The following is a 26606-nucleotide window of genomic DNA, read 5'->3' as shown; positions in this document are numbered from 1 at the left end:
TGATTTAGGTGCAATCTTAATATCCTTGCCTGTGAAGCCCTTTTTGTGCAAAGCAATGAGGACGGCACGTGTTTACTTACAGGTAACCATGGTTAACAGAGGAAGAACAATGATTTCAAGCACCACCCTCCTTTTAAAGCTTCCAGTCTGTTATTCTAACTCAATCAGCATGACAGAGTGATCTCCAGCCTTGTCCTCGTCAACACTCTCACCTGTGTTAACGAGCGAATCACTGACATGATGGGGTGAGCTTCCATAGCTCAGATGGGGTGAGCGTTGAGGCTCCGTGAGGTGTTGGGAACGCCGTCTGTCTCTCAACATGTCATCAAGACGGATGGACGTGGCGATGAGGGTATCAAGGTCCATCTCGTCCCGACATGCGAGTTCCGTCTTGATGTGCTCCCGTAAGCCTCTCCTGAAGGCCGTGCGCAGAGCACGCTCATTCCAGCCGGAAGACGCCGCCACCGTGCGAAAGCTCAGAGCGTACTCGGACTCGGGCCCCTCTCCCTGTTGTAGCTGGAGGAGATGCTCACCCAAGTCCTTTCCTTCCGTGGGATGATCAAACACCGCCCTGAACTGAGCGAGGAAGGTGGAGTAGGGAAGCGCCACGGCCTCACCTCCTTCCCAGACTGTCATGGCCTTTCCATGGCCTTTCCTTTAAGTAGCGAAATCACCAGTGCTATCCTGGTTTGGTCAGATGGATATGCCCCAGGCTGACGCGCCAGATAAAGTGAAACCTGTAGCAGGAAGCTGCTACATTTAGTAGTTGTACCGTCATAGCGCTCCGGTAGGGCAAGGGGTCCCTCAGAAGTTGGTGACAGCACCGGAACAGGTGGACTGGGTGCACTCGCCGCTCCCTGAGGTGGAGCCTGAGCGCTGGGCAGATTATGCAGAGTTTGGAGCACTTCCTGCAAGGCGGCGTTCAACTGGGCTAGCTGCTGCTTGTGCTGGTCGGGGTGCTGGGATACTCCAGGAGGATTACCTGCTGCATCCATTTTCGTGAGAGGTGTCTAATTCTGTGACAAGTACTGAGGATACGAAGAGGCAAGACACAGACGCAGGAATCAACAAGGTAAAGGTTTACTTAACAATGAGAAAGAAAATAACAAAGAGCGAGTAAACGACACAACGCTAACAATTACACACAACAATGACTGAACAGTCCAGGGCTATATAATGGTGGTGATGAGATGATGAGGTGCAGGTGCGCTGGAGGTGATTAGGGTGCGTTGGCTTTCCATTCCTGTGTTGCCGAGGTGGAGCACTCAGACCGGTGGCTCAGTAGACCGGCGAATCAGAACGCCGGAGGGGAGCAACGGGAGGAGACGTGACACAACACAACAGATTGGTTCAAACGCATAATTCATGGAGGAGGAGGTGTTATGGTGTGGGGGTGCTTTGCTGGTGACACTGCCTGTGATTTATTTAGAATTCAAGGCAAACTTAACCAGCATGGCTACCACAGCATTCTGCAGCGATACACCATCCCATATGGTTTGGGCTTAGTGGGACTATCATTTGTTTTTCAACAGAACAATGACCCAACACACCTCCACGGTGTGTAAGGGCTATTTTACCAAGAAGGAGAGTGATGGAGTGCTGCATCAGATGACCTGGCCTCCACAATCCCCCAACCTCAACCCAATTGAGATGGTTTGGGATGAGTTGGACGGCAGAGTGAAGGGAAAGCAGCCAACAAGTGCTCAGCATATGTGGGAACTCCTTCAAGACTGTTGGAAAAGCATTCCAGATGAAGCTGGTTGAGAGAATGCCAAGAGTGTGCAAAGCTGTCATCAAGGCAAAGGGTGGCTATTTGAAGAATCTCAAATATAAACTATATTTTGATTTGTTTAACACTTATTTGGTTACTACATGATTCCATATGTGTTATTTTATAGTTTCTATGTCTTCACTATTATTCTACAATGTATAAAATAGTAAAAATAAAGAAAACCCTTGAATGAGTAGATGTGTCCAAACTTTTGCCCCTGTAAAAAACTGATTTAGCCTCTAAATACACCGCTGTCTTCAACCAGGATCTCAGCGATCACTGCCTCATTGCCTCCGTCCGTAATGGGTCCGCGGTCAAACGACCACCCCTCATCACTGTCCAACGCTCCCTAAAACACTTCATCGAGCAGGCCTTTCTAATTGACCTGGCCCAGGTATCCTGGATGGATATTGACCTCATTCTGTCAGTAGAGGATGCCTGGATGTTCTTCAAAAGTGCTTTCCTCTCCATCTTAAATAAGCATGCCCCATGCAAAAAATTCAGAACTAAGAGCAGATATAGCCCCTGGTTCACCCCAGACTTGACTGCCCTTGACCAGCACAAAAACATCCTGTGGCGTACTGCATTAGCATCGAACAGCCCCTGCGTTACGCAACTTTTCAGGGAAGTCAGGAACCAATATACACAATCAGTTAGGAAAGCAAAGGCTAGCTTTTTCAAACAGAAATGTGCATCCTGTAGCACTAACTCCAAAAAGTTTTGGGACACTGTAAAGTCCATGGAGAATAAGAGCACCTCCTCCCAGCTACCGATAAATCTACGATAAAAGACAGTACTGTGCAGCCGTCTTCATCGACCTGGCCAAGGATTTTGACTCTGTCAATCACCGCATTCTTATTGGCAGACTAAATAGCCTTGGTTTCTCAAATGACTGCCTCGCCTGGTTCACCAACTACTTCTCAGATAGAGTTCAATGTGTCAAATCGGAGGGCCTGTTGTCTGGAACTCTGGCAGTCTCTATGGGGGTGCCACAGGGTTCAATTCTTGGGCCGACTCTATTCTCTGTGTATATCAATGATGTCGCTCTTGCTGCTGGTGACTCTCAGATCCACCTCTACGCAGATCACACCATTTTGTATACATCTGGCCCTTCATTGGACACTGTGTTAACAAACCTCCAAACGAGCTTCAATGCCATACAACACTCCTTCCGTGGCCTCCAACTGCTCTTAAACGCTAGTCAAACTAAATGCATGCTCTTCAATCGAACGCTGCTTGCACCCGCCCGCCCAACTAGAATCACTACTCTCGGCGGGTCTGACTTAGAATATGTGGACAACTACAAATACCTAGGTGTCTGGTTAGACCGTAAACTCCTTCCAGACTCACATTAAGCATCTCCAATCCAAAGTTAAATCTAGAACTGGCTTCCTATTTCGCAACAAAGCCTCCTTCACTCATGCTGCCAAACATGCCCTCATAAAACGGACTATCCTACCGATCCTTGACTTCGGCGATGTCATTTACAAAATAACCTCCAACAGTCTACTCAGCAAATTGGATGTAGTCTATCACAGCGCCATCCGTTTTGTCACCAAAGCCCCATATACTACCCACCATTGTGACCTGTACACTCTCGTTGGCTGGCCCTCACTACATATTCGTCGCCAAACCCACTGGCTCCAGGCCATCTATAAATCACTGCTAGGCAAATCCCCACCTTATCTTAGATCATTGGTCACCATAGCAAAACCCACCCGTAGTATGCGCTCCAGCAGGTATATCTCACTGGTCATCCCCAAAGCCAACACCTCCTTTGGCCGCCATTCCTTCCAGTTCTCTGCTGCCAATGACTGGAACGAACTGCAAAAATCTCTGAAGCTGGAGACTCTTATCTCCCTCACTAACTTTAAGCATCAGTTGTCAGAGCAGCTTACCGATCACTGCACCTGTACACAGCCCATCTGTAATTAGCCCACCCAACTACCTCATCCCCATATTGTTATTTATTTTGCTAATTTGCACCCCAGTATCTCTATTTGCACATCATCTTCTACACATCTATCACTCCAGTGTTAATACTAAATTGTAATTATTTTGCACTATGGCCTATTTATTGCCTTACCTCCATAACTTACTACAATTGCACACACTGTATATAGATTTTCTATTTTGTTATTGAATGTACGTTTTGTTTATTCCATATGTAACTCTGTGTTGTTGTTTTTATCGCACTGCTTTGCTTTATCTTGGCCAGGTCGCAGTTGTAAATGAGAGCTTGTTCTCAACTGGCTTACCTGGTTAAATAAAGGTTAAATAAAAAAATAAAATAAAACATAACTAAATGGTCCAACCTATCAAGTCTCCTGAACTCCCTCTGATAAACGTCAAGCCAAGATAGATGGTAACCCTCCAAGAAGAAGTTCCTCTCCTCCTAACTCAATGATGGAAGTACTGTATATTTTCTCTCCAAGTTAGTCTCTGCATTTCCCCATAAAGCCTAGGATGGATGGATGAGAGCTGGGGCCTCATTTATTAACATCGGGTACCCACAAAATATGCCCCAAAACATTTGTGCAACATTTCTCAAGCAAAAGTTGGCATTTATAAAAACTGAACTTGACATGAATGTGCTTATCCTCCTGCAAACCGTAGACCATGCGTACACAGTTTCTAGTGGTTGAAGTATTGCATCGCAAGAAGGCAAAAGTAGCCTTGTGCAAATGGGGAATATATGATGACTTATTCATAACAAAAAAACAAGTAGCTAAATATAATAAGATACAATCATTTGCTGTTCGAGAGAAGAGCGAAAATCGATTTTATCTTTGTATTCTAAAATAAAATAAAAAAATCTATTTCAGATTATTTATTTCATTTCCATAATAAATTCGTCACCTTTTCTAACTGATGGTTTCATACTCACGAAATAGCCTATAGGCAACAAGTTAGAATAGGCTACCATTCGTCCCATCACTCATTTAATTGGACCCACTTCACAGTAGTAAATAGCTAGTCTACCGGTATTTAAAGTATTTTGCTCAATGCTATCCGATCTGAAGCGCAGTTTTGCGGTAGAACAGACAGTTCACCTTTTCCATTGACGTTTGTAGGCTATGTCTGAACACCCTAATGTAAAATATGTCGAGTAGTCTAGACAATATTTAATTTATAAACATAATACATACAATTTACAAACATATATAATGATAAATAGACTTGAAACTTGTATCTCATTATGGTGTATTGTGAAATAAGTATAGCCAGTTATAATTGTAATGGCTTAGCTGATAATAACAAAAGAATAACAATATTTACATGGCTCAAAGAGAAGGAATATAATATCTATTGTATACAGGAAACTCATTCAACAATTCGAGATGAAGTAGCGTGGAAAAAAGAATGGGGGGATATACTTCTCCCATGGGCAAAGAAATTCAAAAGGGGTGATGATATTAATTAATAGTAATTTCGATCCGAATGTGCAAATTGTCAAAATAGATACGCAAGGTAGATGGATTATTTTAAATATGTTATTGGACCATAAACAGATATGGCTCATTAACCTTTACGGACCAAATAATGATGATCCACAATTCTTTGACAATATATATAATACATTATCAAGCCTGCAAGCAATTCAAGACAATATTATTATGGTGGGGGATTATAATACTGTTTTAAATAGCTCAATGGACCGTAAAGGAAATCAGACCACAAACAATCACCCACATGCTCTTAAGCAAATTGTGAATGTCATGGATACATTAGAACTAGTAGATATATGGAGGCTTAAATATACTGATCTAGTGAGATATACATGGCGGAGACTGAATCAAGCTAGTCGTCTTGACTTCTTTCTTATCTCATTCTCCTTGGCACCAAAAGTTTAAAAAAAAGTGTTGATAGGGGACAGAATGCGGTCGGACCATCATATAATAGGCATATACATTACTCTTACTGAATTTCCACGTGGGCGAGGATATTGGACATTTTATCAAAGCCTATTGGATGATAATTTATTTATAATTAGAACAAAGGAATTTATAACTGACTTTTTCCAACATAACATAGGTACAGCGAATCCCCTTATTGTATGGGACACCTTTAAATGTGCCTTTAGAGGCCATGCAATTCAGTACTCATCTCGAAAACAAAAGCAATTTAGGTCAAAAGAGTTTATACTAAGAAAGGAAATAGAAAGTCTAACAGAACAGATAGATGGCAATAAAAACTGTAACATAGAGGCTCAGAATAAATTAGAGGAAAAACAAAAAGAAATGGAGAAACTTATTCAAGAAAGATCAAGTGTAATATATTATAAAAATAAAGCAAAATGGATGGAATATGGGGAAAAATGTACATTTTTTTTTTTTAATCTTCAACATAGGAATGCTTCCAAAAATAACTTAATGAAACTGGTTACAATTGATGGAGTTACCCATAATTCACCAAATGATATTTTGAAGGAAGAAACAAAGTACTTTAAGCATATGTTTTCTTTTCAGTCGCCTCCATCTCCTCTAACTGAAGCTAATTGTAGAGATCTTTTTCTATTGATAATGTCAAATTAACAGCCACACAGAAAGACTCATGTGAAGGTGAAATTACAGAGGAGGAACTTCTGGATGCAATTAAAGACTTTAAGTCTGGGAAAACTCCAGGGTTGGATGGCATACCAGTCGAGGTATACCAAACCTTTTTTGATATACAGTGGGGGAAAAAAGTATTTAGTCAGCCACCAATTGTGTAAGTTCTCCCACTTAAAAAGATGAGAGAGGCCTGTAATTTTCATCATAGGTACACATCAAATATGACAGAGAAAATTAGATTTTTTTTCTCCAGAAAATCACATTGTAGGATTTTTAATGAATTTATTTGCAAATTATGGTGGAAAATAAGTATTTGGTCAATAACAAAAGTTTCTCAATACTTTGTTATATACCCTTTGTTGGCAATGACATTGGTCAAACGTTTTCTGTAAGTCTTCACAAGGTTTTCACACACTGTTGCTGGTATTTTGGCCCATTCCTCCATGCAGATCTCCTCTAGAGCAGTGATGTTTTGGGGCTGTCGCTGGGCAACATGGACTTTCAACTCCCTCCAAAGATTTTCTATGGGGTAGAGATCTGGAGACTGGCTAGGCCACTCCAGGACCTTGAAATCCTTCTTACGAAGCCACTCCTTCGTTGCCCGGGCGGTGTGTTTGGGATCATTGTCATGCTGAAAGTCCCAGCCACGTTTCATCTTCAATGTCCTTGCTGATGGAAGGAGGTTTTCACTCAAAATCTCACGATACATGGCCCCATTCATGCTTTCCTTTACACGGATCAGTCGTCCTGGTCCCTTTGCAGAAAAACAGCCCAAAAGCATGATGTTTCCACCCCCATGCTTCACAGTAGGTATGGTGTTCTTTGGATGCAACTCAGCATTCTTTGTCCTCCAAACACGACGAGTTGAGTTTTTACCAAAAAGTTATATTTTGGTTTCATCTGACCATATGACATTCTCCCAATCCTCTTCTGGATCATCCAAATGCACTCTAGCAAACTTCAGACGGGCCTGGACATGTACTGGCTTAAGCAGGGGGACACGTCTGGCACTGCAGGATTTGAGTCCCTGGCGGCGTAGTGTGTTACTGATGGTAGGCTTTGTTACTTTGGTCCCAGCTCTCTGCAGGTCATTCACTAGGTCCCCCCGTGTGGTTCTGGGATTTTTGCTCACCGTTCTTGTGATCATTTTGACCCCACGGGGTGAGATCTTGCATGGAGCCCCAGATCGAGGGAGATTATCAGTGGTCTTGTATGTCTTCCATTTCCTAATAATTGCTCCCACAGTTGATTTCTTCAAACCAAGCTGCTTACCTATTGCAGATTCAGTCTTCCCAGCCTGGTGCAGGTCTACAATTTTGTTTCTGGTGTCCTTTGACAGCTCTTTGGTCTTGGCCATAGTGGAGTTTGGAGTGTGACTGTTTGAGGTTGTGGACAGGTGTCTTTTATACTGATAACAAGTTCAAACATGTGCCATTAATACAGGTAACGAGTGGAGGACAGAGGAGCCTCTTAAAGAAGAAGTTACAGGTCTGTGAGAGCCAGAAATCTTGCTTGTTTGTAGGTGACCAAATACTTATTTTCCACCATAATTTGCAAATAAATTCATAAAAAATCCTACAATGTGATTTTCTGGATTTCTTTTCTCAATTTGTCTGTCATAGTTGACGTGTACCTATGATGAAAATTACAGGCCTCTCTCATCTTTTTAAGTGGGAGAACTTGCACAATTGGTGGCTGACTAAATACTTTTTCCCCCCACTGTACTAAGAGGACCGTTATTAGCATGTTTTAACCACTCCTATGTAAATGGTAGATTATCTGACACTCAAGAAGAAGGTCTGATCTCATTATTACTGAAACAGGATACAAGTGGAAAATATAAAGATCCAGTCCATTTACAAAATTGGAGGCCCCTTACACTTCAGTGTTGTGATGCAAAAATCCTAGCAAAATGTATAGCGCATAGAATTAAAAAGGTATTGTCGGATATTATTCATTCTAATCAGACAGGTTTTTTACATGGAAGATACATTGGAGATAATATAAGGCAAGTATTGGAAACAATAGAACACTATGGAAAATCTGGGGAAACCAGGCCTGCTATTCATAGCAGACTTCGAAAAAGGCATTTGATAAAGTTCGACTGGGGTTTATATATAAATGCCTGGAGCATTTCAATTTTGGAGAATCTCTTATAAAATGGGTCAAAATCATGTATAGTAACCCTAGGTGTAAAATAGTAAATAATGGCTATTTCTCAGAAAGTTTTAAACTGTCAAGAGGAGTGAAACAAGGTTGTCCACTATCAGCATATCTATTTATTGTGGCCATCGAGATGTTAGCTATTAAAATCAGATCCAATAATAATATCAGAGGATTAGAAATACAGGGCTTAAAAACAAAGGTGTCATTGTACGCTGATGATTCATGTTTTCTTTTAAATCCACAACTAGAATCCCTCCACAGCCTCATAGAGGATCTAGATACATTTTCTAACCTCTCTGGATTACAACCAAATTATGACAAATGTACTATATTACGTATTGGATCACTAAAAAATAAAATGTTTACATTACCATGTAGTTTACCAATAAAATGATCTGATGGTGATGTGGATATACTCGGAATACATATCCCAAAGGAAATAAATGATCTCACTTCAATACATTTTAATAGAAAGTTAGCAAAAATAGATAAGATCTTACTACCATGGAAAGGAAAATACCTGTCAATTTGTGGAAAAATCACCCTGATTAACTCTTTAGTATTATCCCAGTTTACCTATTTGCTTATGGTCTTGCCTATGCCTAGCGAACAGTTTTTTAAATTATATGAGAAAAAAATATTCAATTTTATTTGGAACGGCAAGCCAGACAAAATTAAAAGGGAATATTTATATAATGAATATGAATTCGGAGGACAGAAATTATTAAATATTAAAGCATTAGACCTATCACTAAAAGCTTTAGTCATACAAAAGTTATACTTAAATCCGAACTGGTTCTCAAGCAAATTAGTAAGATTGTCTCACCCAATGTTCAAGAAAGGCCTTTTTCCCTTTATTCAGATTACAACAACTCATTTGCAGTTATTTGAAAAGGAAATCATCTCCCAAATATCACTATTTCTAAAACAAGCCATAGAAAGTTGGTTGCAATTTCATTTTAATCCTCCAGAAACGACAGAACAAATAATGCAACAAATATTGTGGTTAAATTCAAATATACTAATTGACAAAAAAACTTTATTTTTTGACAGAATGTTTAAAAAAGGTATAATCTTCGTAAATGATATCATCGGTAGAACTGGTGGAGTTATGTCACACATGCAGCTAACAAAAACATATGGAAATGTCTGCTCTACCCAAAATTACAACCATATAATTGCAGCCTTACCGCAAAAGTGGAAGAGGAAAGTGGAAGGGGGAGAAAGTAAGGAACTTGTCTGTCGGCCTTGCATTAAATAACATAATTGGTTAAGGAAAACTGTGATAAATAAAAAAGTATATCAGTTTCACTTAAGGACCAAAGGATTGACAGCCGTCCCATATAGATTGCAAAATAGTTGGGAAGAGATCTTTGACGTACCGATCCCATGGCATAGTGTTTATGAACTGACACGCAAAACGACACCGGATTCAAAAATTCGAATCTTTCAATTTAAATTATTATATAAAATTCTTGCTACCAGTATAATGTTATTTATATGGGGGATACAATCTTCCCAGCTCTGCAGATTTTGCTGTGAAGAGACAGAATCATTAGATCATTTGTTTTGGTTCTGTCCATTTGTAGCTTGTTTTTGGACACAGGTCCAGGAATGGGTAAAGGATTGCAATATTTACCTGGAGCTAACCTTGCAGATAGCATTACTGGGTGATCTGAAAAGTCATAGTCAATCAATCAATAATATAATAATACTTTTAGCAAAAATGTTTATTTTTAATTCACAATCTGTAGAAGCAATGAGAATAGAAAGGTTCAGAACTTTTGTAAAACATCACAGTACGGTTGAAATATACATGGCAAATAGAAATCCTATATGGATGGTGTTAAGAGATAGGTGGGAGGTATTGAATAGAGTTGAAGGATGGGACTAATAACGAATAACAACAAATAATAACAAAGATAGCTAATAATGTAAGCATACTGTGTCCATAATAAGTATATAGGTTGTATGTTGGAAGCTTTTGGGAAAGAGCACAGTTAGAAAGATATGGCATATAGAAGCAAACCGGATGGACATCATGAAAATGATCGGAGAGGTTGAGAGTAGAAGAAGTTCAGGAGCAAAAAAAATAAATTATATATATATATATATATATATATATATATATATAATATAATTATTGTAAAATTAACTCTGTCCATAAGGTGTAGATAGTAAGTATAGACCGGAGGTGGAGGCCTGGGCGTTGTTGTTCACTAGTTTGCTCCAGGTAGGGAAAGGATGGCGGGGTTGAAAAGTAATAAAGGGGAGTATATATATAAAAAACATGGGGGATTGGAAGTGATGCAGACAATTACATTGATAGAAGATACAATCTATCTGCAATATTAAGCTGATCCATCCCCCCCATAAAAAAAAAGATAAAAAAAAAAAAAGATTAAAAAGAAAAAAGAAAAAGAAAAAAGAAAGAAAAATAAGTAAAAATGTATCTGTAGGGAACACAATATATGGTCTGTACTTGGCATGTAGGTTTCTCACTTATCGGTGGCACAAACTGCGACATGGGGGAGGGGAATGGGCAGGGCATATGCAAATTAAACACTGTAGTATTTACTATAGTTTAAAAAGTGCAGTGTTTTTGCAGACCTTATTGTAGTATTTACTACAGTGGTTTTTCTCTCCAGAGAATACTGTAGTGTTTACTATAGTATTCTACAGTATACTACAACATTCTATAGTAAGTACTACACTACACATGATCGAGGGATCCTACAGTGTGTTGTATAGTATTCTACAGTATACTACAGTTTATGATAGAATTATATTGTAAGTAATGTAGTATTCTATAGTAAACTGTAGTATTTTGTCATGTGGGCAGACATTCAAGAGTATTCTTTATCAGTATCCTAAAAGGGTAGACCTGGCTTTCCAACCAGATGTGAAAATAAGGACTATTTGGAAGCTGTGACATCCTGAAGGTAAGTGTCTGGAAAGTGTCGAGCTCTGCTCTTGCGACAGCTTATCGTTTCAGTTCAGCCAAGTTCTTCTTTCAGTGACACAAGACTGAGTGAACTGTGCTTAGGGGATGTTACATCCTCTATTTCTATGGTTACATCACTGTCAGCATCAGGATGAGGAAGTTCAGAGGGAACTTTTGGTCTGTGATGTCATGTATACAATCATATCCTCAGTAAGAGTATGGTTACTATCGGTCAATAATAGCAGTGTTACATTAGGATTGAATGTGTTTAAAGTAAAATGCACCTTTTGTAATCTTCATAATACTACTTTCATCATTGGTATATGATGTTGGGGGTTGAGTTGGCGCTTTCTTCAGTTTTTAAGTGATTCCTCACATATCGTAGTCGAATCATATCGCTCCCCAATAGAGTTATGGAGAAAGTAGTGGATGTGACTGCCCTCTAGTGGTGAAATATTTGGACTGCAGAGGCCTCCTCTCCTTCTGCCCACCTACACTTCAGCTGTCACCCTGTCCTATAAACGCCTGACCCACTTTGACCAGACAAGCTTCTAAAACAAAATGCTTCTGTGAAATATTTATGGTTGGCTTCCAAGCCATGTGAAATACAGTTCACGCCCTAACAAAATAAAAACTGTCTCAGAATGTTTAGAAACTTGCCTTTGAGGCTGCTGAGGGGAGGATGGCTCATAATAATGGCTGGAATGGAGTCAATGGAATGGTATCAAACACGTGCATGTGGTACCATTCCATTGACTCCATTCCAGCCATGATTATGAGCCATCCTCCCCTCAGCAGCCTCCACTGATAAACACCCATATCTAACTATAGAAAACACCTCCTGACAAGCCCACACTATGAAGTTGTCTCCTCAAGTAGAACAAGCACCTATCAGTTTAACAAACCAGGGCACACCAGTAGAAAAACGTTTCAAAACGTTGTGCAACAGAAAACTAAAACAAGCATTTCTTATTGGACAAGTTCCGATAGTACCTCCCTGTTTCGGCCTGTTTTCTTCCATTTCGTGCCTAGTGAATACGACCCAGGTTCTATGGAGCAGAGTGGAAGCCCAGGATAAGAGGCCCTGTTCTTGTTGGTGGTCCCCGTGTAGACAGAGGCCTATTGTCCAGCATGTCTCCCGAGTGGCGCAGTGGTCTAAGGATCCTGGTTCGAATCCAGGCTCTGTTGTAGCCGGCCGCGACTGGGAGACCCATGGGGTGGCGCACAATTGGTCCAGGGTAGGGGAGGGAATGGCAGGCAGGGATGTAGCACAGTTGGTAGAGCATGGCGTTTGCAACGCCAGGGTTGTGGGTTCGATTCCCACAGGGGGCCAGTATGATAAATAATGTATGCACTCACTAACTGTAAGTCGCTCTGGATAAGAGCATCTGCTAAAATGTAAAAATGTCAGTGCTTGTAGGTGCCAATAAATGGAGTCCAGTTTCACAGCAAAACCGGAGATGAATGAATGGGACAAGGTGACTGCAACACCTCTTGCCCCAGATTGAGACAGAGACACAAAGCCAAGTCTCCAAGGTGATGGATCCAATTTATTAGGGTTTCCCAGGGCTTCAGTGAACACCAGGAGGTATTAAAATACAGTACAGTTACAGTACAATACAATATATAGTGCAACATAACTTATAAACACCAGTGCTCATCATACAGTTGGATCATACCCAGGGCCATTTGTGGTAAAATAGCAGCAGCAAACATGCTACCTACATCAGGTCAAAGTTAGCCTGGTCCCAGATCAGTTTGTGCTGTCCTGCCAACTCCTATGGTCATTGGAAATTACTATTAGCAAGACAGCACAAACTGATCTAGGACCAGGCTAGGTGGAAGTGTCAATATAACCATATTTATCAAATATCACAGTGTTCAGTTCTCAAAACAGGTACCAAAAGCAAGAACATCAACAACCTGTCAATCATGTTTGACCAAAAGGAGAAAAACATTACAGTACAATATTATGTTGCACTGTGCCTTTAAAAACACTAGTCCTATTGGTTGGATTTAAAATGCAGCAAGGAGAGTTCATCAATGTAAGGTTGTAAGGTTATCTCTAAGGAAACTGCCAGAAACAAAGCAGTTCAAAGTTCATAGGTGAAAGGTTATAAATGCTGGAGAGAAAAGTGCAAATCTTAAGACTGTGGGTGTGTTTGTAGGGATTGATGCTGCTGCACCAAGGTAACCTCTTGCTGGATATGTCAACGGGGCACAAATACATATGAGCCACAATGCATTTCTATGCTATCCCAATTCTACTATCTCAGCACTATGCTGCTGTCTTGTGCTTCGTTAGGTTGCCTCTTCCACATGCCTTTCTCCACTGTGACCTGGCACATCATAAATCAGTGTTGTGCTTTTATGATACCATAGCCATCTCTCTCCTGTATGTCTCTCACTGCAGCCCGATCCTGACAAACACACACACTCTCTGGTTCATGGGTAATTCCCTGAACATCAACTATCACAACAGCAACCAACCAAGTCCACAGTAAAACTCTGTTTAGAAACATTAGTATAGGAACCCATTGGTCTTTGGAACTGGAGATTGAAAATAGAAGTACACTTAGCTTTGGGGTGCAAGAGAGCGATATAGAGATGGAGAGATGGAGAGAGATGGAGAGGTGAGCGAGATGGAGAGGGAAACCCTACATACAATACAGTACTCTGCACAAGTCATGTCACATCACACAACTACCATAGGTGGTGGAAAACCAGTTTACAACCAGGAAATTACATCATCATGACATCAAATGCCATTTTGCCTGTTGGGGATGGTAGTGGCGGTGAAAGATGCAAGGGTTGTCACTGTGGATGATGTCACTGACTTTAATGAGGTTTCGGTAGCCCAGTAGCTCGGTGGAGGTGTGGCATGCTGGAGGGTCAGGGGTCACTTCTTTCTGGGCATGCTCAGATGAAGAGCGTAGAGTCACTTCTCATGGGGTACCGGGCCAGAAGAACCAACACACTCACTTACTCCAACACACACCTTTATAACAACCTTATAACAACCTCTATGCCTTTGTTATATACAAAACGTTTAGATCCCAAATGGATCTTGGTCAGGTTGCTGTTAACCTATAAAAGCTATGTGTAGGAGTAACTGAGTGTGCAGGCCCTCCTCTAGTCCACCATGTCTCAGATGAGCACCCTGAGCTCCTCGTCAGTCAGCTGGTTGACCTCCATGATCTTCTCCAGCTGTTCAGCGTAGCACGCCGTGTCCTGCAGGAAGTGAGGTATCCTCACGTGCTCCATCTGCGCCAGACCTTTCAGCCGATCCACGTCCTCGTACGACACCTGGGCAAGCAGACAGACAGAAACAATCAAGATCATGCTAATGTATTTTAGAACAAGCGAACAAAAACGTCAGACTGACAGAAACAATCAAGATCGAATTTGTGCTAATGTAATAAAAGCAGGTTTCTATTCTGCAGGGAGTGCCACTGGCCAAACCGCCTCTTGGCAGGCTTTTGTTCCAGCCCTACTCTAACACACCTGGAACTGTGAATCCATGCTCTGATGAGCAGCTCATTAGTAGAATCAGATGTGCTAGAGCAGGGCAGGAATAAACGCCTGCATACCAAGTAGCTCTCTAGGAGGGTTGGCCACCTGTGCTATACAGATATGCCTAAAACAGACAGCAGTAACACTGTAAGCCCATCTGTGTGAAACACATTGAGTCATGTGTTCCCTCTCTATGCCTGAAGTCATTCTTCTTCTCAGGCAGAATAACATGGTCTGCTCTGCTTTCTCCTCATACAGCTGTAGTTACGTAAGCTTATTCAGCCTGGCATCTCATTCAATTTCATGTGCAAATAAGCATTGTCGTTATGGTGAAGGAGAAAGAGGAAGAGAGGAGAGCGATACGAAAGCTGTGCAGTCAAACACATCAAACATATTGCCTTTGTGTCTCCTGTCTGCAGTGTAATGCAAACCCTTTGAAAAATAATAATTATGCACAAAAAGCCATAGGATGCAGATCATAGAATAATAATTGGTGACCTTGTTAGCCGGTTTGGCAGCCTCCTGATAAACCTACTCTTGCTATGTCTACGGGTCCTAGTCTGACACACTAAACAGACCCCCTGTTACGCACCTTGCCCAGGGACATGAGCAGCTGGAAGTCAATCTTCTCTCTGTGTCTCAGGATCTTCAGGATGCCATCCAGGTACACCTGGTCCTTACTGAAACAACCTGAAATATACAACAACAAGCCCATGGAGATGACATCAGTACGTCCTCAAACAACCTGAAATATACAACCACAAGCCCATGGAGATGACATCAGTACGTACTGAAACAGCCAAGTCCACATTCATTACATCTGAACTTAAAAACCCCCAAGGCCTGGTAGAAAATGCTGACTCCAGTAGGTGGAAAAGCTAAAGTAAGAGATAGGTGTGTGGCTGCATGCAGGAATGCCTATGTACAGATGTAAGATCTTAATTTGATTACCCAGTTGCAGGAGAACTTTCATGCAATGCAGAACATTTAAAACGTGTAGTATATTTGAGGTTTAAAAAGGCTTCTGAAGCTTGCAGTTTATACTTAAAAATGTCAGACTTGATTTTCCCTTACGAAAGATGTATCAACCCCTACAAAAATGTCCATTAATTATAATCAACATAATAATTCACATTTCCTGTTGCTGCAAGATTATTTTCCTGCTGTAGCAAACCGGCTCAAATTAAGATACTACATCTGTATGGGCGTGTGAACAAAAGGTTGTGTCTGTGTTAGTTACCTGGCTGTGCAGTGTCGGTCTGTCCCCTCTTGGCTCGTACACAGTAGTCCCAGCGTGTGTTGGGGTCCTGGACGAAGCGTCCCAGGCTGTGGAACAGCTGAGAGAAGGACATGCGGCTGGCCTGGTACACTGTGTAGTAGAGTAAGGCAGCCCTCCACAGGGTAGGGTCCTTACGGAACAGGACAGAGTGGATGCTGGCCAGCCCTTCCTCCGTAGGGTTCAAAGGTCGGAGATTGTGCTTCTTCCTGCCGACTACGATGTTCCACGGCTGCTGGGCGTTGTTGATGCCCCGGAAGTAGTGTGTGCCTAGGAAGAGGGCACAGACACAGGAAATGATCACAGTGGCTATATTGCACCAACAGGGTGAAGAGACCCAAGCTGACCTCATCCTAGAAGAAATAACAGTGCCGCTGAGTACAGCAGAGCTGACTAGTGGGCCGGTGAATTACTGTGCGTGAACAGCAAGTTCAGTATTGAGTGGACCAGGACCATGAGTAATGATTGTGTTAATATAAATGTGCTGTGGTTGCGGAAGTGCCTCTTATCAACCAATACATGTTTTGCACCTAGCTCTCCTGACCCATTCTCCCTGATCCAGGACAAATGTGTGCATTATGTCACCCTTGAAATACATTACTGTGTGGGTGTAATACTGGAACAAACACTGGGATATGTGCACCACTTGACAAAACGACGCACCCCTAGAGGTATAATGGAGTTATAGTACCAACCGATCTCGTGTCGAAGCATGCCCTCCAGCCAGTGTTCCCGGGCTGTGGCAATGTTGATGGTCAGAGTGGGACGGCTGTTCACCACCGTCATGGACGCTCTGGAGAGGAGGTCGTCTGTCACGTTGACCACTATCTGACGACAGAGAGAAGGAGAGATGTTGAGACTCACTTTATATGGAGCACTATCTGGCAAAGACACCACATAGAGATAGGTAGTTAAGAAACGTCTACCTTAATAAGCGATACGGTACCGTAGCAGGATATGGGGTTACTATGTGGCGGCTACATCATATGAGGGAATTGTTATGATTGGGGTGTGCAGAATTGTAATTATAGTGATCTTAGGGGGTTTGTTCTTTTGGGAGATTTAGGAGGAACAATTAAAAAAAATTGATTAAATATTTATTTTTCTCTCACCCATCTACACACAATACCTTACAATGACAAAGTGAAAACATGTTTTTAGAAATTTTTGCAAATGTATTTAAATGAAATACAGAAATACAGTACCAGTCAAAAGATAGATACAGTGCCTTGCAAAAGTATTCATCCCCCTTCACGTTTTTCCTATTTTGTTGCATTACAACCTGTAATTTAAATGGATTTTTATTTGGATTTCATGTAATGGACATCCACAAAATAGTCCAAATTGGTGAAGTGAAATGAAAAAAATAACTTGTTTAACGGAAAAGTGGTGCGTGCATATGTATTCACCCCCTTTGCTATGAAGCCCCTAAATAAGATCTGGTGCAACCAATTACCTTCAGAAGTCACATAATTAGTTAAATAAAGTCCACCTGTGTGCAATCTAAGTGTCACATGATCGCAGTATATATACACCTGTTCTGAAACGCCCCAGAGTCTGCAACACCACTAAGCAAGGGGCACCACCAAGCAAGCAGTACCATGAAGACCAAGGAGCTCTCCATACAGGTCAGGGACAAAGTTGTGGAGAAGTACAGATCAGGGTTGGGTTATAAAAACATATCCGAAACTTTGAACATCCCACGGAGCACCATTAAACCCATTGTTAAAAAATTGAAAGAATATGGCACCACAACAAACCTGCCAAGAGAGGGCCGCCCACCAAAACTCATGGACCAGGCAAGTAGGGCATTAATCAGAGAGGCAACAAAGAGACCAAAGATAACCCTGAAGGAGCTGCAAAGCTCCACAGCGGAGATTGGAGTATCTGTCCATAGGACCACTTTAAGCCGTACACTCCACAGAGCTGGGCTTTACGGAAGAGTGGCCAGAAAAAAGCCATTGCTTCAAGAAAAAAATAACCAAACACGTTTGCAGTTCGCGAAAAGGCATGTGGGAGACCCCCCAAGCATATGGAAGAAGGTACTCTGGTCAGATGAGACTAAAATTTAGCTTTTTGGCCATTAAGGAAAACGCTATGTCTGGCGCAAACCCAACACCTCTCATCACCCCGAGAACACCATCCCCACAGTGAAGCATGGTGGTGGCAGCATCATGCTGTGGGGATGTTTTTCATCGGCAGGGACTGGGAAACTGGTCAGAATTGAAGGAATGATGGATGGCGCTAATTACAGGGAAATTCTTGAGGGAAACCTATTTCAGTCTTCCAGAGATTTGAGACTGGGACGGAGGTTCACCTTCCAGCAGGACAATGACCCTAAGCATACTGCTAAAGCAACACAAGAGTGGTTTAAAGGGAAACATTTAAATGTATTGGAATGGCCTAGTCAAAGCCCAGACCTAAATCCAATTGAGAATCTGTGGTATGACATAAAGATTGCTGTACCAGCGGAACCCATCCAACTGCCTTGAAGAATGGGCAAAAATCCCAGTGGCTAGATGTGCCAAGCTTATAGTGACATACCCCAAGAGACTTGCAGCTGTAATTGCTGCAAAAGGTGGCTCTACAAAGTATTGACTTTGGGGGGGGGTGAATAGTTATGCACGCTCAAGTTTTCAGTTTTTTTCTCTTATTTCTTGTTTGTTTCACAAGAAAAATTATTTTGCATCTTCAAAGTGGTAGGCATGTTGTGTAAATCAAATGATACAACCCCCCCAAAAATCTATTTTAATTCCAGGTTGTAAGGCAACAAAATAGGAAAAATGCCAAGGGGGTGAATACTTTCGCAAGCCACTGTATTATGGCAAGAACAGCTCAAATAATGACAGAAAAAGGACAGCCCATCATTACTTTAAGACATGAAGGTCAGTCAATACGGAACATTTCAAGAACTTTGCAGTCGCAAAAACCATCAAGCCCATGGGGCGGCGCACAATTGGCCCAGCGTTGTCCAGGGTAGGGGAGGGAATGGCCGGCAGGGATGTAGCTCAGTTGGTAGAGCATGGCATTTGCAACGCCAGGGTTGTGGGTTCGATTCCCATGGGGGGCCAGTATGAAAAAAATAAATGTATGCACTAACTGTAAGTCGCTCTGGATAAGAGCGTCTGCTAAATGACTAAAATGTAAATGTAAAATGTAAGCGCTATGAGGAAACTGGCTCTCATGAGGACCGCCACAGGAATGGAAGACCCAGAGTTACCTCTGCTGCAGAGGATAAGTTCATTAGAGTTACCAGCCTCAGAAATTGCAGCCCAAATAAATGCTTCATAGAGTTCAAGTAACAGACACATCTCAACATCAACTGTTCAGATGAGACTGTGTGAATCAGGCCTTCATGGTCGAATTGCTGCAAAGAAATCACTACTAAAGGACACCAATAAACAAGAGCAATGGACATTAGACCGGTGGAAATTTGTCCTTTGGTCTGGAGTCCAAATTTGAGATTTTTGGTTTCAACCGTGTGGGTGAACGGATGATCTCCACATGTGTGTTTCCCAACGTAAAGCATGGAGGAGGAGGTGTTATGGTGTGGGGGTGCTTTGCTGGTGACACTGTCTGTGATTTATTTAGAATTCAAGGCACACTTAACCAGCATGGCTACCACAGCATTCTGAAGCGATACACCATCCCATCTGGTTTGGGCTTAGTGGGACTATCATTTGTTTTTCAACAGGACAATGACCCAACACACCTCCAGGGTGTGTAAGTGCTATTTTACCAAGAAGGAGAGTGATAGAGTGCTGCATCAAATGACCTGGCCTCCACAATCCCCCGACCTCAACCCAATTGAGATGGTTTGGGATGAGTCGGACCGCAGAGTGAAGGAAAAGCAGCCAACAAGTGCTCAGCATATGTGGGAACTCCTTCAAGGCTGTTGGAAAAGCATTCCAGGTGAAGCTGGTTGAGAGAATGCTATTTCATAGTTTTGATGTCTTTACTAGTATTCTACAATCTAGAAAATAGTAAAAATAAAGAAAAACCCTTGAATGAGTAGGTGTTCTAAAACTTTTGACCGGTAGTGTAAGTATTCACACCCCTGATTCAATACTTTGTAGAAGCACATTTGGCAGCGATTACATTGTTATTTTCAAAATTCTTCAAGCTCCGTCATATTAGTTGTTAATCATTGCTAGACAACCATTTTCAGGTCTTAGATTTTCAAGTAAATTTAAGTCAAACTGTAACTCGGCCACTCAGGAACATTCACTGTCTTCTTGGTAAGCAACTCCAGTGTATATTTGGCCAGGTTTTCTACTAGGATTTTGCCTGTGCTCAGCTCCATTCTTTTTTATCCTGAAAAACTCCCCAGTCCTTAATGGTTACAAGCATACCCACAACATGATGCAAGCATCACTATGCTTGAAAATGTGGAGCGTGATACTCAGTAATGTGTTGTATTGGATTTGCCTCAAACATAACAGTTTGTATTCAGGAGAAAAAGTTAATTGCTTTGCCACATTTTTTGCAAACAGGATACATGTTTTGTAATATTTATATTCTGTACATGCTTCCTTCTTTTCCCTCTGTCAATTAGGTTAGTATTGTAGAGTAACTACAATGTTGTTGATCCATCCTCAGTTTTTTCCTATCACAGCCATTAAACTATGTAACTGTTTTAAATTCACCCTTGGCCTCATGGTGAAATCCCTGAGCGGTTTCCTTCCTCTCCGGCAACTGAGTTAGGAAGGACGGCCTGTATCTTTGTAGTGACTAGGTGTATTGATAAACCATCCAAAGTGTAATTAATAACTTCACCATGCTCAAAGGGATATTCAATGTCTGCTTTTTTTTTTACCCATCTACCAATAGGTGCCTTTCTTTGCGAGGCATTGGAAAACCTCCCTGATCTTTGTGGTTCAATCTGTGTTTGAAATTCACTGCTCGACTGAGGGACCTTACAGATAATTGTATGTGTGGGTAGTCATAAAAAAAACATGTTAAACACTATTATTGCACACGGCATGAGTTCATGCAACTTATTACGTGACTTTTATGCAAATCTTTACTCCTCACCTTATTAAGTCTTGCCATAACAGAGGGGTTGAATACTTATTGACACAAGATATCTAAAAACATAATTCCACTTTGACATTATTGGGTATTGTGTGTAGGCCAGTGACAAAAACATCGATATTTAATCCATTTTAAATTCAGGCTGTAACACAACAAAATGTGGAAAAAGGGTGTGAATCCTTTCTGAAGGCACTGTAGTTGACCCTGGATCTGTGGTAAGGGGTATCTTATACCTTTCTCCAGGTAAAAGTTGCCCTTGACCACAGATTTGGAATCAGATTACTCCAGCTGGTCCATGTCCTCTCACCTCCCCAATACAGCCCTCCTTTTCCATGTACTTCTTGACCAGGTACCAGATACGACACTTGGTGAGCAGGTTGCCCCCTGTGGCTTGCTCAAACATCTCATAGCTCCCATACTTCTGGAGGGCCAACTCCATGATACGCACCGCCTGTAGGGGGAGAGAAACACCATGACAGAATACATTATGGTAAAATCTAATGATGGACTTAAGTGTTTTCTTGGTAAGAATACAGCTATAAAGGCTTGATTCAGTTCAGGAGTGCAACTTGTGTTGAGTTGATATTGAGGAAAATAACAAGAACTTGAGTAATCCTTCAGTTGATTTGTTTGGAGGGAAATACTGCATAGCAAAGAGCTATCTATGATTAGGCTATATAAATAGCTCCCTATTAGGAATAGCACTTGGAGAAGTTTTGTCCGGTGACAAGGCCAGGGCAGTACAGGTCAGTGCTTTCTCCATTCTCTCTGTGGTGTGGTCAGGGCTGTGGAATAGGCCTAATAGAGACAGTCCCTACTCCCTACAGATCATTACAGAGATCATCCTCTCTCTCGCCCCAGCACACACGCCACAGAGACCAAGTAGAGTCAGTTCTGTTAAATGTACACTAACTGGAGTTGTTACGCAATAGTACAATTAGCTGTTGAAGTCACATAGTGTAAATTTGTTCCTGAAACTTATCAGGGTTAGGATTACTGCATGAGGTAGCCTAATCAACATGAAGTTGGGCAGATTAGTGTTTCATCGTTTTGAAGTTTAATAACAGTTGATTGTCAGCATTGAGGATCAAACTAAAAAAGGGGTCCTATTCTACATCAGTGTAGAGAATGGCCACACAGTTATACACAATGGGAATCTGTAAAACGATACTAGTGCCAGGAGTGGAAGACAGAAAACATGATAGCACAAAGGGCAATGTCCACCACAGGATCACATTACCTGCATTTTCTGTAGACTTCATTCAACAAAAGAGGCTGCCATAGGTTCCTATCAGTATACTAGTGTTACCCAGGTAGCTAGCACTCAACAGAACACCTTAGGGGTTGCTATTAAGTTCAGACAGCACTAGAAACACTAGACCAGACTACATTCTATTAATTCTCCTGAACTATATGTTAGACAGCAGGCTATCTAGTACAATCACTATGATTTACAGTAGTACTTAAAAGCATATTTTCTTGGAAATTGATTTGTCCCTCAATTCATTCTTGTAGCTCCGCTAACTATTGCGTAAGGTACTGATTTCTCTTGTCTCTCTTGTTGGGGTAATCACAACATAACTTTTAACATACTCACTCAGCTATTGATCTGTCGGTAGAGTAGCTTGTTGGCTATCTGCCCAGAATAAGGGCTAATGTGGATAGCCATTTGATAAATACTAATGTGGATAGAGAGTGCACAAAGGCATATTTTCTACCTCAATCCTACAGCTCAGACAGAGAGAGCACTGATGTCTCTTTCCACCCCCTGACTGGTGTGCTGGAGTTTTAAAGCACCCCCCCCAACTAATCTATCCAAGCTTGTCTGACAGGGTTTGTCTGCTGCCTGGCTGCGTGGCTTTCAGTAAGTGGGCAGATTTACTTCAGCTCAGTCCTGGGAGAATAAGAGGTTTGGCAGAGACATTTCTTGGCCCCAGGCTCTGGGCTTGACCCCTGGCACAATGTGCCTCGCTATCTAAAATCAGCCGACTCAGCAGTAGCCTTGGGCACTTGGGACATGGTTTAGGACAGGGTAGGTCACCTGTACCGACCTCTGGAAGTGCTTACTGTTTGTTTGTTGTGCCTAGTCTACCTCTTGCCTTAGTTGTATAAAACCTGTCCTGTCCTTAGACTTACCTGTAACAGTAATTGGCATGATAATTCACTCCTCACCTCTCCACTGTTATAGCTGATGTGTAGGGAGATTTATGGTTTAAAATGGCCCGAAAAGCACTATTAATTCATTGACATGGGTCTCACCTGTGTCAGGAAGCGGTCGGAGGCGTTGTTGTGGCGAGCCAGCACCAGCGGAGACACAGGGTTGCTGTACTCAAACTGAGGATTGTAGCTGAAGTCCGACTTGAAGAACTTCACCTTCTCCTTCTCCACGTTGGACGGCTTGATGGCGGTGAGGATGCAAAGCTTCTTGATTCCGGCGTTCTCCCCTTCCCGCATCACCCCTCCTCTGGGCAGCGAGGGCAGCTTGGTACGGGTTGAGCTGGAAAAGCAGGTCTTCCATGGCCGGGCGACAGGGCGGGGGGACAGGCTCATGGTGCTACCCAGGACTGTGATGCTGTGGGCTGGCTTGGGTCCACTGGCGAAGCCCCCTGAGGCGGAGGAGAAGACATGGTGGTGGGAGGAGTGCCTGGTGTCCCTGGTGTCTCCGCTGCCCTGCTGGCCCAACAGTAACAGAGGAGTTACAGACGGATGGTGGTGGTTATCGTGTGACCTGCTGGATGTAGAGGCACATCTCACAGTCTTCTTGGGTCTGCGGTACGGGGAGTGCTTGGGGCTCTGTCTCTCCTCCTCCTCGCCCTGCAGGAGCACATTGTAGCTGCTGGTTCCTGTGGTGAAGAGGTCCTTGAGGATGCTGGACGACAGCTTCTCCAGGCACACCTGAGTGGGGCTCAGAGGCCGCTTGTCCGGCACCGTGGGGCTTGAGTACTTCTTAGAGATCTCCATCTCTACCGGCAACGTCGAGCTCAGGAGGTACTTCTTAGACTGCTCCATCGATGGCCAATGGAGCCTTTCTGAAACAACAAGTGTTGATGACTGACCAAGGGTTGAGTCAGTAATACTGACGCAGCAGCTTGCTTATTTTAGATTATCTCTCTCACTCACTCACTGAACAGTACCTAGACTAATCCTTTTACAGAATGAGACAGAGGAGCTTCTTCAGTCTGCAGCCAGTTCAGCTCTAAAGCTAGACTTCTGTGAATTCTGTCATGTGTGCATGCGTTGTTTACAGAACCCAATAGAGGATTATTCAATAGCTCAGAGGGTGATATCATTGGTTTGGGTTTGGAGTGCAACACTGACTCACTCAGACCAAGCCAATAAAGGCTGCTACTATCCTCCTCCATTTCATAGAATCACAGTGCATAGACCTTAAATGGACATATCCAAATGGACATTTCTGACAACCTCTCCAGTTACAGCTTTATAGCAATTGTATCAGCAGTCCTTATTGGGACTATTAGCTATGCTTCATTGATTTCTCTATGCACAAAGCACAGTCAGTTATGATGTAGGTGTGTCACCAAATTATTCCCATCATGTCTCCAGAGTGTGACAGGGTAGCAGCCCTAGTGTAGAGCCTTGTGTCCTGTGCTCCAGTGAGATGGGCTGGATGACCAGGAGCGTCATCACACTGTGTATAACTACTTTGTTCAGACAGGAGCACTGATGTGGAAGCTATGCAACCATTGCACTAACAACACAACCACTTCGGGGCTTCGGCAGATCACATGGCAACAACAGATTTCAAAACAAACCATCTCAGATAACATTACCCAAGCTGAATCATTCCAAAAGATGAGTCAGTAGCTGGTCATGGAACAAATACATTAAGAATGGATAAATATCCCTTGACCATGTCAATGTTTTCTGCTTTATTACAGCAACAGGTGTATATTGCAGTTCTACATTATGTTAGCTACACTATTCTGTTCTTGCTGCACTGCAAAATAGCTTGATTTAGATTTTTGAGGTAGTACAGTACTGACAAATAATGCAATACAGTGGCTACTGACAGTTATAATGCATTGTTAGACTTGTTATAACAATGTTGGTGTACTTTTTTTATACTTACTTTTTTTTAATGTGTGATTTTATAGATTTTTATCCTGCTGTTGATTATCTTGTGTATGTAAAGTGACTTTGAATCTCTTGAAAAGTGCTTGAAAAGTTAAGCATGTATGTTATGACAACTTTATAATGTCTAAAATGTCTATAATGTATTTACAAGATCATCAGCAGACTCCATCACCATCATCTACCATCCTCTGACCAGCTCCCTCCACTCAAGCCATAAACTGACCCTACCCATCTTCGGAGGATGCAGCTTTCAAAGACTTGGCCTCTATTTGTTGACCTGTCATGATAATATTGCTTGTTGTTTTTTTCTCTTGAAGCGCTTTGAGATTCTATGAAAAGCGCTAAAGAAATGTAACAAATTATTATTATTAAAAACATCCTATTAATGAGTGTCAAAACAACAGCCAGTTTCAGAATGAGTGGAAAATGCAGAACAACTTATTATAAGCATTTTATGTTTGAAGTTCAGACTTCTGTGTTCAGTGTGTCTCTGTTGTTGCTGGCTTTCTGACCAGATTGGAACGCTAATGTTAGCTAATTCAAGCAAATTCAAGTCATACACAGATAAAGTGCATACATACCAGTCACTTTTATTGATTCGAGCATTGATTCGAGTCTTTGTTCTGTGGACCACCTCTTGACAACAACGTCTCCCAAGCAAAAAAAAAACAAGTAGCTAGCAAGCTAACAAGTAACCTTAGCTAATGTAGCTAGCTAACCAGTTTGCCAACTGTCACTAACCTAACCTAACTAGCTAGTTAGATCAAACTAAACAAGATTAGCTAGCTAGCAAGCTAGACAGTCAACTAACGATGATAGCAGATAACCAGCTAGCTGAGAATGTCTTCACAAAAAGAAAAGCCTTGTTGAAGGCATCTTGTCCTTCTATTTTGAGCACTCAGACATCAGTCGTTCCGTACTGTTGAGACTGAAGAACGAAATTACACAAACTAAGAGCTGTTTCCATAGTGCCCGTGCAACGTCACACATAAACGACTGTGCTTCTGGGAGATAATGTTTTCAGTAAAAAGACAAGATTCGATTTTTTGCAACTAATATTATTCCAAAGTGTCATTACAGTTTATACAGACTTGTATTATGTTTTTAACTTTTTTAACCAAACCTCAGACAAATTCCACCAAATTGTTTCATAAATGTGGCTTCATTCAATATCTACTTATCTGATTCCATGTATTTCTGCATGTTTAAAATTTGTGACTCAGACTCAATGGCATAAAAAATATATATGCTTAA

At 41.9% G+C, this 26606-nt stretch overlaps 1 protein-coding gene across 2 annotated transcripts; it reads right to left on the bottom strand.

Annotated features, from left to right (window-relative positions):
- Positions 1-12964: 12964 nt before the first annotated feature.
- On the bottom strand, positions 12965-26280 carry LOC121571912 (uncharacterized protein KIAA0895). Of its 2 annotated transcripts, XM_041883703.2 has the most exons (7): positions 25934-26280; positions 23517-24286; positions 21565-21708; positions 16919-17051; positions 16188-16493; positions 15540-15637; positions 12965-14740 (listed from the first exon to the last, which is right to left on the bottom strand). In XM_041883703.2, the coding sequence occupies exons 1-7, from the start codon at positions 25956-25958 to the stop codon at positions 14582-14584; spliced, it is 1635 nt and encodes a 544-aa protein (XP_041739637.1). In that variant the 5' UTR covers positions 25959-26280; the 3' UTR covers positions 12965-14581. The 2 variants fall into 2 exon arrangements, with proteins under 2 accessions (XP_041739637.1, XP_041739638.1); XM_041883704.2 differs by lacking the exons at positions 23517-24286; positions 25934-26280 and adding an exon at positions 22855-22988.
- Between the last annotated feature and the right edge of the window lie 326 nt (positions 26281-26606).

This window comes from Coregonus clupeaformis, chromosome 8 (genome assembly GCF_020615455.1).
Source record: "Coregonus clupeaformis isolate EN_2021a chromosome 8, ASM2061545v1, whole genome shotgun sequence".
In the NCBI taxonomy this organism is placed as follows: Eukaryota; Metazoa; Chordata; class Actinopteri; order Salmoniformes; family Salmonidae; genus Coregonus; species Coregonus clupeaformis.
The sequence above is the reverse complement of the archived record's forward strand: the minus strand, read 5'-3'. Positions and strand labels throughout refer to the sequence as shown.